Here is a 14,089-nt window from a genome sequence, read left to right on the forward strand (position 1 = left end):
GTTGAACATCTACTGGGCTTAGAAGGGAGTCAAAATGCTGCCTTCCAGCTGCCACGTGATCAGCAGCGTCATGTCTCAGGCAAACTTCAGGCAGGAGACTAAGCACTGTCTGATCCGTGGATGAAACTACTTCACTGAGAGAAATCACACGATCTAAATCTCCCATCAGACGATTAGAAGATATACAAATGGTAGGACCAGGGTACTCAGGGCTATTCTGTGGAAGCTGAAGATTTTGTGGAATTTCAAATGACTGCAAGTGACCAAGACCCTTGCTCTCTAATAACATAAAGTCATCATTATTTTCAGCAACTCTCCCCTCAAATTCCTAAGAAACTGCTTCTACCATGATGGGGAGCAGATGGTGAGTGGGGAAGTAGCCATCATTGTCTATGAAGAAATAGCACCCCTCCCCCTAACCCATTTCTTTCCCAGCAACTGACTCCTGATTTAGCTTCGACTTGATGAAGATTCCTTGATTAGATGAGATAGCAAGGAGGTTTTGTTACAGGCCAAGGAAATAAAATATAAAACTTTGCTGCTTTCCAAATTAAACAGGAGAGATGGGAACATATTATACCCTTAGGGTCACGTCACAGCTAGGGTTCATCAATAAATCTGAGTTTTCCCAATCCAAGAATGTCAAATACTAGAAAAATATTCTGAATGCAGTCGGGAGGAGGTCAGCAATTGAACCAGAACCCCCCCACCCCCACCCTCAGAGAATGTAAAAGATTCTGCCAGCTCGTATTTCAAGTTATAAAACCTAAATCAATGGCAGAGGGTCCTGCTGAAACTTCCTTTCTGTTCAAGGTGATGGGAAGGGTAAAGAGACCTTGGTCCTGGGTCTGTACATGTGTGCTGATTTACAGTAAACCAAAATACACTGTAGGGGTGTGTGTGTGTGTGTGTGTGTGTGTGTGTCTGTCCAGTTCTGTCCGTACGCCAAACCAATGCATGAAATGACCTTCCGAGGACCCTTCTCACTCCAAGACTGTAATATGTGAAAAGTACTGACCATCTGAAGAAGCCAAAAGGACTAGCAATCAAATTGCTGTCCAGAGTCACACAAAAAGAATTTATTATCAAGCTGGGAATGGAATGTGGCAGAACTCCCGCCTTCTTAAGATGAACTTTTTCCACTGGCATGAACAACAAAGTCAGAGAAACTGAGATGAAACAGAGGGGAGAGAAACACACACGTACCCGTTTCTCCATCTCCAGCATCGACGATCGGTCAGAGGTCTTTTCTTGTTTCTGCTAGTGCAAATTGAAGGGAAACAGTGGTCACTTAGGTTGTCTCAGGGTCACTAGGAAGCCCAGTCTGGTTTGGCTTCACCATTGGGCATCCAGAAATAGATGTCAGGGCTTTGGGCTCTCACTGTGACTGAGGCCCCTAGTAAACAGATTCTGACAGATCTCTAAGCCTAACGTTATCGCCTCTCTGAAGTTTACAGGATTCCCACTGGGGAGCGGAAAGCAGCAGTAGTGTTCCTTGAAACTTAACACTGCCACAAATGCAAAGACATTACCAAAACACACACACAAACACTTGCTAGGTCTTCAACACAACTATCTTCTTATACCTCACCACCCCCTCCCTTCCTCTTTTCTGTGAGTCATCTCACGACCCAGGGGAAATGAAAAGTGGCTTTCCTTCTTTGAAAGCTAGAGACTCATGAGCTTGAGTGTCTAAGCCCTATGGCACTCTTCTTCTTCCTTTTTTTTTTTTTTTTTTTTTAATATTTATCTATTTTTGAGAGACAGCAAACACAAGTGGGGGAAGAGGGGAGAGAGAGAGAGATAGAGAGAGAGGGAGGGAGGGAGGGAGACACAGAATCTGAAGCAGGCTCCAGGCTCCGAGCTGTCAGTGTACAGCCTGATGCAGGGCTTGAAGCCACGAACTATGACATCATGACCTGAGCCAAAGTCGGATGGAGGTTTAACCGACTGAGCCACCCAGGAAGCCCTCGCATGGCACTCTTCTAAGCAATGCCTTTGCACTCTATTCTTTCTGCTTTGGGCACTGAGGCTGTTTTTCTTTTAAAGTGGTGGTTTTCACGTGTGGGTGGGCCTCCAGGGCTTTCAAGGAGCCCACTCATGGATCCGCCCTGCTTTGAACTCCACAGTTGCACTCTTATGTGTTTTGTATATTGAGCTTCCAGGTAAGGTAAGATTTTATCTGAACAAAAGATTAGAACGTCTTATTGTTATTATTATTTCAGAACGTCTTTGACTGTCATTATAAATTTTACAGAAGTGCTAAAAGATTTAGCCACCGTAGCTAAACAGTAGAATAACTTCAGGTAGTGAGTGACTCTTAAACGAGGAATGGAAACGAACCCTTACGTTCTTTTTGGCCTTAGCATTGTAAGATTTCCTATAATTAAGAAACACAGGTGATTATTTTTATTTTGTCTAGTACTATGCACAGACAACATTTAACAAATATAGAAAGTATGCTGGTCTTCTTGCAGAAACTTCTTAGTAACTTTCAAAATACTAAGGAGTAGCTAGAACTAACAGTAAAACTCTTGCTTCCTGGCTCCTGTCCTGGGCTTTCACCTTCTGTTCTGAAGGTCATGGCCGTCTGCCTTGACACTGAATCTACTATGAAGCGGAAGGAAAAGCAAAAAGGCAAAAGTAGATGCTGGAGCTCGTTTATATCCTCGTCAGCCTGTGAAGCACAGAAGCCGTACTGATTTCACTATTTCATTTAGTCCACTTCTACAAAGAACTAGTTTCTTTCTGTTTTTTAAATCTCAACCCCCTTAGAGTTAGGGTGGAACTTTTACGTACAACGTCATGTGTGTCCATGTGGTAACTGTCTCCCTACAATGTGCGAGGCTGACAGGCCCTCCTCCTCTCTGTCCTGCCAAACGGCTCCATTTGTGGTAAACAGCAGAGACCTGGTTTGCAGCACCATTATTTCTTCCGAATTTCAATAACTTGTATTTGGCAAAACTAAGTATATTCTGACACACCCAGCAAAGCAGTTGGCTAGAAAGTAAATCGTTTTCCCCAGTGACTGGAAGGGCTGGTTTTATTTTCAGTGTCCTCTGTGCAAGTCAGTGTCAGCAGCTTGTTAGACTGCTCACTGCTCTGAAGCGCAAGCTGGTAGAAAAGCCAAGAACCCCTAAAGGTCAAGAAATATGCTGTCAGAAGAGGGCTTCTGGACAGAGTGGGGAGCCGGTGACAGTGGGTCCTCCTGTGGTTCCTCACATGACTGCTCCCCAGTTTTCTGTAAAATAGCCCCAGTAATTCCTGATCAGAAGCAGCATACAATCTGTACTAATTAATCATTGCTAATTGGTGGCACTCTTCAGAGTAAAAGTCAGTCCTAGGAATCTTCTGAGGGTGTACAGTGAATGAGACGTTTTGCCCGGCTCAGTAATGTTGGGGTCAAAATACACCCTTGAGGTTTATTTAGTTCTGTCCCCCTGCCTCGTGTGTGTGTGTGTGTGTGTGTGTGTTTCCTTTTGGATGGAGACCCACTTTTCTTGTCCTACTAAACCACTTTATGCCCAGCTGTCATCTGTGCTGCAGTTGGTCTTACAAATCCCCAGCACAAGAGGCATGCTCAGCTATTATAACCAGGCAGAGGGGGTGCCTCTTCCAAACTGACAGGTGGCTCACAGGCCAGGCCATTCGTTGTGCACCTGACCAAACCCTTCTCTGGAAAATGTGGGTGTCGTGGCTGTCCTGTTGAAATTCCATGCAGTTCCGTGATGCTGGCTTCCAAGTGCTGGCTTGTCCCACTCCAGAGGGATTGCAACAAGATGTTCAGAGGGCACTGAACCACCCCTGCCCCCACACCCTGCGTATCCAGTACTGTACAATCCTACCGTTTTAGTCTTTGCTTTTGGATTATATCAGAACTACGAGCCATCTCTGGTTTTCATTTATGCTTTCCCAGTAAACAGTCGGTTTTTACCTCAGTTCAGCTTTCAAAATTCTTAGTCCTGGGCATTCCAGGAAGGCAATAACTCAATAGGTTTCCTGTTACCTCAGCAATAACCCAAGATAGCACTTGTTTCAGCTTTCAGCTGCGGCGTCTGCCACACTGTTGATGAGGTTATTGCCTCCAGTGCCCTCCAGAGTGTCACCTAATTAAATCAGGCCTGGCAGTAAAAGGAAATGGTTTATCTGGTCTGTTTGCCACTGATATTCCTTATTCCTCGGCTGGAAAACACTGGTGACTCGAGGAGGTAACATATACTTTGGGACCTGGTCGCGTGTTCTAACAACACTTGTGTCCTTGATTTCTTATATGACCTACGCAAGCCACTTATTTCTCTAGGCCTAATTTGCCACCTCTCTGTACTGGGTTTAATGGTGTCTTCTTCATTCCTCTCTAGGAGGTGACTGTACATAAACTGGACTGAAACATGATGATCAAGACAGGAGACACTGTCTAGGACTAATCTTGTGATGCTGATTGATACTTTTCTACTAAGAAATCAATCAGTAGATAGTCCATAATATTAATTATTAGCATTCAGGCCATTAGGAATTGTTAGTGCAGGAATTTTCCATTTTAAGTTAAATGCTGATTGAACCCTGAAATCAAATTAGAATCTAAGAGGTTTCTGTCTCCCTGTCTCTGAGGAGGATCAATCTTAATTCTGTATTACTTCCCACCTCTAGCCCCCTAGGTTACTTTGCCTCCTCATACTCACCCCTGCCGCCCAATCTTTTTCTTCTTCTTCTCCCTTACCTGGGCCATCTTCTCAAGCTTGGACTTTATATCTGCTAGCTCTAGCTGGGCCTCTTGAAGTTTTGTTTTCAGTTTTTGGTTTTCGGTTAGGGCACTCTCGTAGAGCTGAGAGGAGGGAAAGAGAATCGGGTCACCTACTAGGCACGCCTCCCAGAATTAGAACCCACTCAGTTTCATCATATGAGAAACCCCCCAAACCATCACTGTGGGGCAGATGGAGAAAATCTAGGAAACAGAATACATTCAGCCAACTGGTTTCTTGCTTCGTAACACTGAAGTCCCAGGTCCCGAACACAAATACAATGGCTTCAATAATGTTAGTCTCTGGGGGAAAAATAGCCATTGTGGTTCCCCATACAAAGAGAATTATTTTTTTTAGAGCTGGCCTAGCGTGTATATTGATTTCAGTCAGGTTCTGCTTAACACAACATTAACAAAACAAACATTTCTAACAAAAATGGTTTTCTCCTCTGGTATCTAAGCACTTGAAAGGGAAGGTTTTAAAGTCTGCCCTGGGTGCTAGGTACTCCTCTGCAAGAACCAAAGGAAATGAACTGTAAAGTGTTTTAAACCCCCTCCAAACCAGATTACCATGTACTATCATCAAGAAGTATTCGGTTTGGCATTCACGGGACCTCATGAAAAGCATGTGTTCGTTAATAGTACCAGAGTCTACCAAATGATTCTCTGGGGCTCAGACACACAGCATGACTTTTATTTCCCCTTTCTACAATTGTCAATCTTCACTTTTTCCTACACCTCAACATATCTGATTCTAGGCATATATTTACTGCACTAAAAACAATACACGGAGTGGTCTTTAGGAAGCTGGTGGAGAGGTGGAGCAAACCGAGAACCTGAAAGGAATTAGATGCTACTGTTTGTCATGTAAACACCTTTTCTTCTGCCTCATCAGAACTACACTCATTTTTCTACATTGGGGAAAAGGCCAAAAGGTCTGCATGTCGTAACCGAAGAACAGACAAGTTGACAAGGGATCCTACTTTTTTATAATCCCTGTTGGTGTCCTCTTCCGCGCGGCTGCTCAGGCTGGCGAGGCGGGCCTCCCGTGCCTCCCGTCGGGCTCTTGCTGAAGCCCGGTCACGGTCACCGTAAGAATCGCTGCTGGTAGAGTTGCTACCTCCTGATTCCAACCTGTGGGAGACACGTTAAAGGTAAACATTGGTTTTGAGAACAAAGAAATAGGATGAAGATAATGCTTAAGGGTAGTTTAACCCCCTTTCTAAGAAGCACTTGAATGCTCTGGCTGGAAACAACGCATGTTCCTTCCCTGAACCTCCCTCCTGTTCTCGGACTTCGGGGCTAAGCTGCGACAGCTTGGAGGAGGCTGTCATTTGCCAAGAATGGAGCTTACTTGAAAAGTCGGTGGTTTGGACCCATGTGCTGGCTTAAATCTTAGAGCTTTTCAAATTAGTTTAGGGTTGAACGGCTTTCCTCAAGAGTGAGCTTTTAAAAGCAGAAGTTTCTTGGATCTCAGTGGCTCTTAGAAAATGATTCCAATGAACTTTCAATGAGTCAGAAACATATGGCTCTGGAGTTCTGAGCTGGAGGGTGGATGGGGGAGGAACGGAAACGAGGGCATGGTACGTACATTTTGTGAGGTGCGCTGCAGGTTTGTTGGAATCTCAAGCATTTCAGGGTACCACCACCGTGCCCAAACAGCTGTTTTCTACCCTCCATTCTATATTCCACATTGAGACTGGTGGGCTATGATGAGGATTTCTACATCTTGCAGCAACTGAGCTCTGAGAGTGGATGGTAGTTCATTTTCAGTAGTGGTAAGTGCATGAAGGGCAGGGTCTGTCAGCTGATTATCCATTTAAGTGCACAACTATCATCCTGATTCTTCGCACTGGCTTACGTTTTTCTCAGACTCTGTTCTTGCCAAATGAAAATGTGGCACACGAGACCGCTATGTACAAACCAGCCCTGCAGAGCTCTATATCCCCAAACCGGGATGGTCTGAACAGTCACGGCTGGGGAACTTCCATCTGAGGTCTCTGTCCTGTGGTAGCTATTGCCAAAGTTGGGGCTGGGGGAGCTGAAGTAAGTATTAAAAGAAGTAGACGAGCAATAAGGAGGACACAGTGGGGAGAGGCAAAGCTCCTAGTGACATTAACGATCGCTTTGTCTTACAGAGATGGTAAGCCCTACACCATTCTTCACAACTTTGTTTCTTCTTATGCTTCATTAAAAAAAAAAAAAATGTAAATAGAAACCTCCTTACTGACTTTTCTGATTATAAAAGCAATACATGCTTGTAGAAAAATTTAAGTAGTACCAAAGTATCTAACATAGGAAGTGAAAGTCACTCCATAATCCTGCCTAAGAAATAGCCCACTATTAACAGTTTACTTCGTATCCGTGCAAAAGGTTAAACACATAAATATGTTACAATATATATTGCTGTAAATAAAATCACATAATACATACAGTTGTCTAACTTTCTTTCTCCTCCCTACACTGATCACTATTCCTGGAGGCATCTTACTGTGTAAGTAAACATATATCTGCCTCATTAAAAACAAAATGACTGCACAGTCTTCCACCGTACTGCTGTGTGATCATTTAATTCTCTACTGATAGACACCTAGATATTTTGATGATGCTGTAGTGAGAAGACTGGTCTATAAATCTTAGTGCATTTGTCCATTTATTTTCTTTGGATAAAATTTTAGAAGTGAAACTCTTTAATCAAGGGGTAAGTATATTTTCCCACTTTTTATTTCTGTTTATGGCACCTTTTACTAGCAGAGATTTTAAATTTCATGTAACTAAATTTGACAATTTTTACCTGCCTGGGAGTGTCTCTCCTATATAAAGATTATAAATATTCTCTTCTACTGTTTTTGTAGTAAAATCTTTGTCTCTTAAAAACTGTAATCCATCTGGAATCTGGTTTTGTTTTTGTTTATTTGGTATGGCTTCAGGGAAGGATCTACTTTCCCAAACAGAGAGTCAATTGTCCCAATGATTACTTATTAGATAACTCTTCTCCTGCTGAACTGGAAAATCACCTGATACACAATGACTCTGGGGGGGCTACCTGCTGTGTTCCATTAATATCTTTGTTTATTCTTGAACTAGTACCTCACTGTCTTAACCATTATTTTTATAGCACATGTTGAGGTCTGTAGGGAAAGTCTCTTTTCATGAATGGCCATTAATAATGTACCAGAATTCACAAAAAAATTAACTATAGCAAAATACTATTCTGCACCAATTTTACAAAACTAATTTTCTGCTAGGTTAGATGTAAATTATTTATCTTCAGCTGGTGCCTGGTGAGAGGGTAAGCAGGAGCAGAATGCATGCAAGCTGATACATTTTGAAATACACCATTAAGGTAGAACCAGCTCAATTATCAAACAAATCAAGACTCATTTGCTCTATGCTATCCCATAAATACATCTTCTCTCAGTCTCTTCTTAATTTCCCTATCAGAGGAGCAGTGGAAAAAGAGAGATTCATACTTTTGGCTCTACAGTCTTTATTATTTTTCATTTTGTTCTTCAGGAAGATGAGTTTGGTACCCTTAGATGCTAGGTGAAAAATTACAGAGGATCATGCCTCAAACTCTGATAGGCTTCCTTAGGATTTCAGCAATTGCAAAACTCCTCTTTAGTTCATTCAATAAATTATTACTGAGCACCATCTAGGTACAAGGAATTGTGTTAGATCCACTATTAAATGACAGTATCTAATAATCTCAATTCAGGCATCTCCCCTGCCAGCACCATGAACTACCAGATTAGGTTAATGGCCTCTTCTCTCTGTTCCTAATACCTGTCCATACTTCTATCTTGGCCCTCATGGAAGGTGAGGATAGCATTTTATTCATGTTGTTACCCCCACACAGTGCCTGGTAGGTGCTTTAGGAAAATTAACATAGTGGAAATACACAAAATGAAGTGGAAGTAGGAGAATATGAAGGAGGAGGTGAGTTGAAAAGGCACTGCATTAACTTAGGCAGGAAATAATAAAAGTATGAACTACTTTGGTGGCTGAGGAAATGAAAAGGAAGGAAAGGATGTGAGAAATACAACTACACTATATAAAGCTAAGTTTAATTAGACATGCACTTCTCACAAGTATTAAGCATGCATATAAAATAGGGAAAGGTCTTACCTAGAAAGTCTTTCATGCTAGAGAAAGGAAGAGACAAAACAAAAACAAAACCAGCATTAGAAAGGGACTGATAATTATTATTTCCATTTATAAATGTACTTTTCAAATCAGACGTCTCAACTTCACAGTTGCAGATAGGGGTGCAATTTAAGAAAAGCAATTCAACTGACTGCACAAAAGGCTACTTAGCTCACTAGATTTGAGACTTTGGGGGAGAGCATCTTTTGTAACTGGAAGTCAGCAAACTGTCAACTGACCAAAAACTACACTGTCTACCCCTATCCACCACATGACCAGCATCCTTGTGTTCTAGGAGGGACCAATTTTCTATATGGCATTTAACCTCTCTGGATATCAATATCCATTCTATTAACTTCCTTCAGTTCACCAACCTCCAACCCTGCCCTGAGTGAATACTGCAGTCTAGAAATATTAAAACTCAGGACAGTTCCTGGCTTTATCCTACATCTCTAGTAAAAGAAGACGAGTGAGAGGGTGCAGGGAGGGGGAAATCCCATCCTAGTCTCTAGGATGTTGGTTAAAAATTGAAAAGAATAAGAGAGTACTCTGAAGTCTCAGAAGAAAGGAATTTTATAGATGCAAACTCTCAGCTTGGTTATCTATCTACGGTCACTGTAAATAACAAGAAATGATTATGTTGATATGTCACATTTTTAAAAATCATAGATGACTGTGACACTCGTTTCCACTTTTTTTTTTTGAGGAACTCAGGCAAATAAAAACTCAGTTGATTTGAATATATTTACTTATTTCCTCTTTGGAGGTACGGAGGAACAACCAAGTCCTCAAGCACACACAAAAGAAGGAAGAAGAGAAACAAGGGCCCGATAATCTATAAAATGAATAATAAATCCTTCAACTACTGAGGAGCTACTCCAAGACACTGCTTTGCTGAAGCGTTCAAGTCCCTGGAAACCACTGGTTTGTCAACCAACACAGCATGACACTGCAATATGCCACCCCCAAAGCTGTCCAGAAGTGTGGTGCAACAGCACATCTGACTAAAGAGGGACCAAACAGGTAAGCTTGCTGAAAGGTGGAATTCTCTAAGTCAGAGGTTGTATTCACCAGAATTCTTTCATGTACTTTTTAAAAATGTGCACATCTCAGCCTCAATCCTAGAGATTCTCTTTCTGTAGGTCTAGAGTAGGGCCTTCATACACATATTTATTAAAAAGTCCCCCAGGTGATTCTGTTGTACAGCCCTAGTCAAGCACCATTGTACTAAATAAAGGCTTTTTAACGTGAGGATGTGCCCCATTTGAGCTGGGGAAGCCAGTAAGAAAAGTATATGGTGTCTCTTTAACGTTCTCATGCACTTGGAGTTGAGTATACGAAAACTTGCAAATCTGGAATTCAGGAATTCCCCTGTCTCATATTTATAGCTAAACTTCAGTGAGAGTCATATGCATATCCTGCACTATCAATTGCTAACTTGTCAACACTAAAGTTTTTTTCTCTTACCTGAAGCCTATTTTCAAAAAAGAAACGAAATTTTAATCCCCTCCCAAGAATTACTTAATGGATAAAAATTCTTCAAGTATGCCCAAGTAAAACTGAAATGCTGGACTGTTGGCTATGCCCACTCACCAGCTTAGTGATAAGGTCCAGCCTTTAAGGCATCTGGGTGAATTTGAATTCACATTGCAGGAAAACTGTAAATTGTGACATGCCAAAGATTCATGAATTAAGAATGGACTCCACATGAGCAATGTTAAGGGTCTATTGAATTTAAGAACTCACTGCATGCAGGGGTGCCTGGGTGGCTCAGTGGGTTAAGCATCTGACTCCTGGTTTTGGCTCAGGTCATGATCTCACAGCTTCACGGGTTCAAGCCCCATGTTGGGCTTTGCGCTGGCAGCTTGGAGCCTGCTTGGGATTCTATCTCTCTCCCCCCTCTCTGCCCCTCCACCACTCATGCTGTCTCTGTCTCTCTCAAAATAAATAAACTTAAAAAAAAAAGAACCCACTGTGTGCAGAGCACTGTAGAAGAGGCACCAAGGAGGAATAAACAGAATCAGCTGCATGACAGAGTCAGGAGAGCACCATGAACATAATAAACACGCTCGTCTGAAGCAATGTACGGAAAACATGTGAGTAAGTGCTAAGGAGATAACAGCGGTAACCAGTGGGATCCAGCTACAAAGGCTTCCAAAAAGTCACGAATTTTAAGATAAGGTTACAGAAATACAAACACGTACATAGACACATCCTTTAAAAAAATTTTTTTTAATGTTTATTTATTTTTGAGACAGAGAGAGACAGAGCATGAACAAGGGAGGGGCAGAGAGAGAGGAAGACACAGAATCCAAAGCAGGCTCCAGGCTCTGAGCGGTCAGCACAGAGCCCGATGCAGGGCCTGAACCCACAAACCGTGAGATCATGACCTGAGCCGAAGTCGGACGCTTAACCGACTGAGCCACCCAGGCGCCCCCATACACACGTTTTAAAAAAAACATGTTGTTATGGGCGGGGGGGGGGGGGGGAGGGGGTTCCTTATCTGTGATCCATGCACTTATTCCCAGTTATATCCTCAGGGCCTACAGTGCAAGAACATGATAGGTGCTCAGTAAAGACTCACTGAACTAAACTGCTAATGCTTCTGGGAAGAAGCGTGATATCGTTGGCTGCACCTGAGTTCTAATTGTTGCTCTGACATCTTACTATGTGACCTTGAGCAAGTTACCACTTACTCTTACAGTAAGAACTAAATGTGATAGTTATAAAAGGAAGTGCGTTCTTAAAATGTCAGCTTCCTCTCCTGCCCTCCCTCCCCTCCCCACCCCATTCCCTTTTTGGTTGTAAAAATACTATATTGGCTGCTGGGTTAGAGTAGAAAGTTAACTTAGGACCTCTGATGCAGGGAACTGACCAAATGAAACAATTTAGGAGACCATTTACTTTCTCTTGCTGCTTCTAGGCAGAACTGCCTCTTTCAAACTTCATTATCCATATGGGAGAATAATTATTAATTTTTTTTTCCTTGGGAGAACCATTTGTGTCAGTTTCTCCAAAGACATTTCACACCATCTCTTAGGTATGGAAAGAGACCTATTTACAATCCAACTGCTCTGCCTTGTGCCGTCTTTTGCTTCCTCCTACTGAAATATAAGTCTATCTTGCATGGTGTGCACTAAGGCCTGATTAACTTACTGACAAATCATGTTTCTTTATTGATTTTATTCCTAAAATGTGGGACTTCACTTGAAAATGTATTAGTTTCCTCTTTGCAAATATCTAATTTGTTGGGTAGGATTTTAGTTACATTTTCAGCTTTAAGTTGGCAGGCCAGCAGTGTAGACTCTGGCAGTTGCCAGCACAGTGAAGAAACAGTGTTTCTTTTCACTAAGACAAGGACATTAGGATTTTACCAGGTATCCGTCTTAGCCATGATATATATATAATATATATATATATAATATATATATATTATATATATATATACATGAGTATATATATGGAGCCCAATATATATGGAGCCCAATGCAGGGCTCAATCTCATATATATATATATATATATATATATATATATATATATACACACACACACACATATATATATATATATACACATATATATATATATACATATATATATATATACACACACACATATATATATATACATATATATATAATAGCCATTTATACATATATAAATGGTTAGCACGCTAACCATTTCCACTGATTTATTCCTATAAGAAGGACATGTGATTAACCTTTTTTGATTTAGAATGGTCTGGAAGCACTATGAAGCTATTTATGTCCTGTTATCACACCCAACAAAGTTCTCAGATACGTGACGGGATGGTAGGGCTGTGTGTACCCGCATGGCCTCCACTAAGGAGGCTGATACAAAAAATGAACACTTAAAAACAAAAAATCGGTTAGAGCTACCAAGCAGCCATCAGGTTTCTGCATGTGAAGAGGTAGATTCCACAGGGTTTTCAAGAGGCCTAGACTAATGTCTCCACAGATGACAGCATGTAGGGGAAGGTAATACGAAGGGTGCTCCAACCTGGGTGCTCCAACCTGTGCTTGTCCTACTTGTTCTTGTCCCCATGGGCATGCTTGCAGGACAGGTTTCCCACAGACAGCCACTTAAGAAGCTGATGAATGACACTGGTTTCTGCCTGCAAGGAGGCAGCAAATATCACAGTCTGTTGTTTATCATTGTTTTTAAGGCAGGTTAAGATTTGTGTTATCAATTGATTTTGGGGTGAACTTTAATAAACAATGTCTGGGTGATGAGTGATCCAGTAGACATGAGAGTAGACAATGTGCCTAGATCCAGATATCAGAGGAAGCAGGACAGTTTTTAAAAAATTTATTCATTTTGCATAAAAATGAGGAGGAGGGGCAGAGAGAAAGGGAGAGAGAATCCCAGACAGTGAGAATCTGCACTATTAGCATGGAGCCCAATGCAGGGCTCAATCTCATAAACCATGAGATCATGACCTGAGCCAAAATCCAAAGTTGGATACTTAACTGACTGAGCTACATAGACGCCCTGAAAGTATGACTTCTTTTCCAAAACAAAAACAAAAACAAAAAAATTTATTTATTTATTTATTTATTTATTTAGTTAGTTAGTTAGTTAGTTTTGAGAGGGAGAGACAGAGCGAGCAGGGGAGGGGCAAAGAGAGAGGTAGAGAGAGAATCCAAGCAGGCTCCGCACCGTCAACATGGAGCCCAATGTCAGGCTCGAACTCACAAACCATGACATCATGATCTGAGTTGAAACCAAGAATCGGCTGCTGAACCAACTGAGCCACCCAGGGGCCCTCCAAAAGTAGGACTTCTTAATCCTTGAGCTCTCCTCACTACTTCTGATGTTTCTCCCCCACCCCCCACCCATGCTTTTACCTGACTTTTGGAACTATCTGGAATCCTTGGGTTTTTTTAAATTATTGTTTTCAAGGGCTACCTTAGCTATGTCCTGGGAAGGTCAACCCAACCAATTACAGGAGAATATATAAACCTCATGAATGGAGATGTGGATGCAGTAAGAGGTAGCGTATTACCATAACACAGTATCATTTCAAAGAAGGAAGACAACTGGGATTTCTAAAGACGATGGTTTTCTCTTTGTAATAGAAATTAGCTCGAGTGTTCCTATAGGGCTGAAAGGCAAGCCAGCTTAAAAGTATACAGGATTTAGAGCTCAATCCCCCAGCTTCTGATAAAATGACTTAGGTTTTT

At 41.8% G+C, this 14,089-nt stretch overlaps 1 protein-coding gene across 11 annotated transcripts in view; it reads right to left on the reverse strand.

Annotated features, from left to right (window-relative positions):
* Positions 1–14,089, reverse strand: part of PPP1R12B (protein phosphatase 1 regulatory subunit 12B) — a 218,258-nt gene that overhangs the window by 18,636 nt on the left and 185,533 nt on the right. For 9 of the 11 annotated variants that reach the window (XM_053909047.1, XM_053909049.1, XM_019431665.2 and 6 more), the window contains 4 exons: positions 8,867–8,883; positions 5,722–5,872; positions 4,718–4,822; positions 1,207–1,260 (listed from right to left, as the gene is read on the reverse strand). In XM_053909047.1, the coding sequence (XP_053765022.1) occupies positions 1,207–1,260; positions 4,718–4,822; positions 5,722–5,872; positions 8,867–8,883 (327 nt within the window). Of the gene's footprint in view, positions 1–1,206; positions 1,261–4,717; positions 4,823–5,721; positions 5,873–8,866; positions 8,884–14,089 lie in introns of those variants that run through there. The other 2 variants (XM_053909048.1, XM_053909050.1) reach the window with 2 other exon arrangements.

The sequence above is a fragment of the Panthera pardus genome, unplaced genomic scaffold (assembly GCF_024362965.1).
Source record: "Panthera pardus isolate Hobbes unplaced genomic scaffold, ASM2436296v1 HiC_scaffold_21, whole genome shotgun sequence".
Classification (NCBI taxonomy): domain Eukaryota; kingdom Metazoa; phylum Chordata; class Mammalia; order Carnivora; family Felidae; genus Panthera; species Panthera pardus.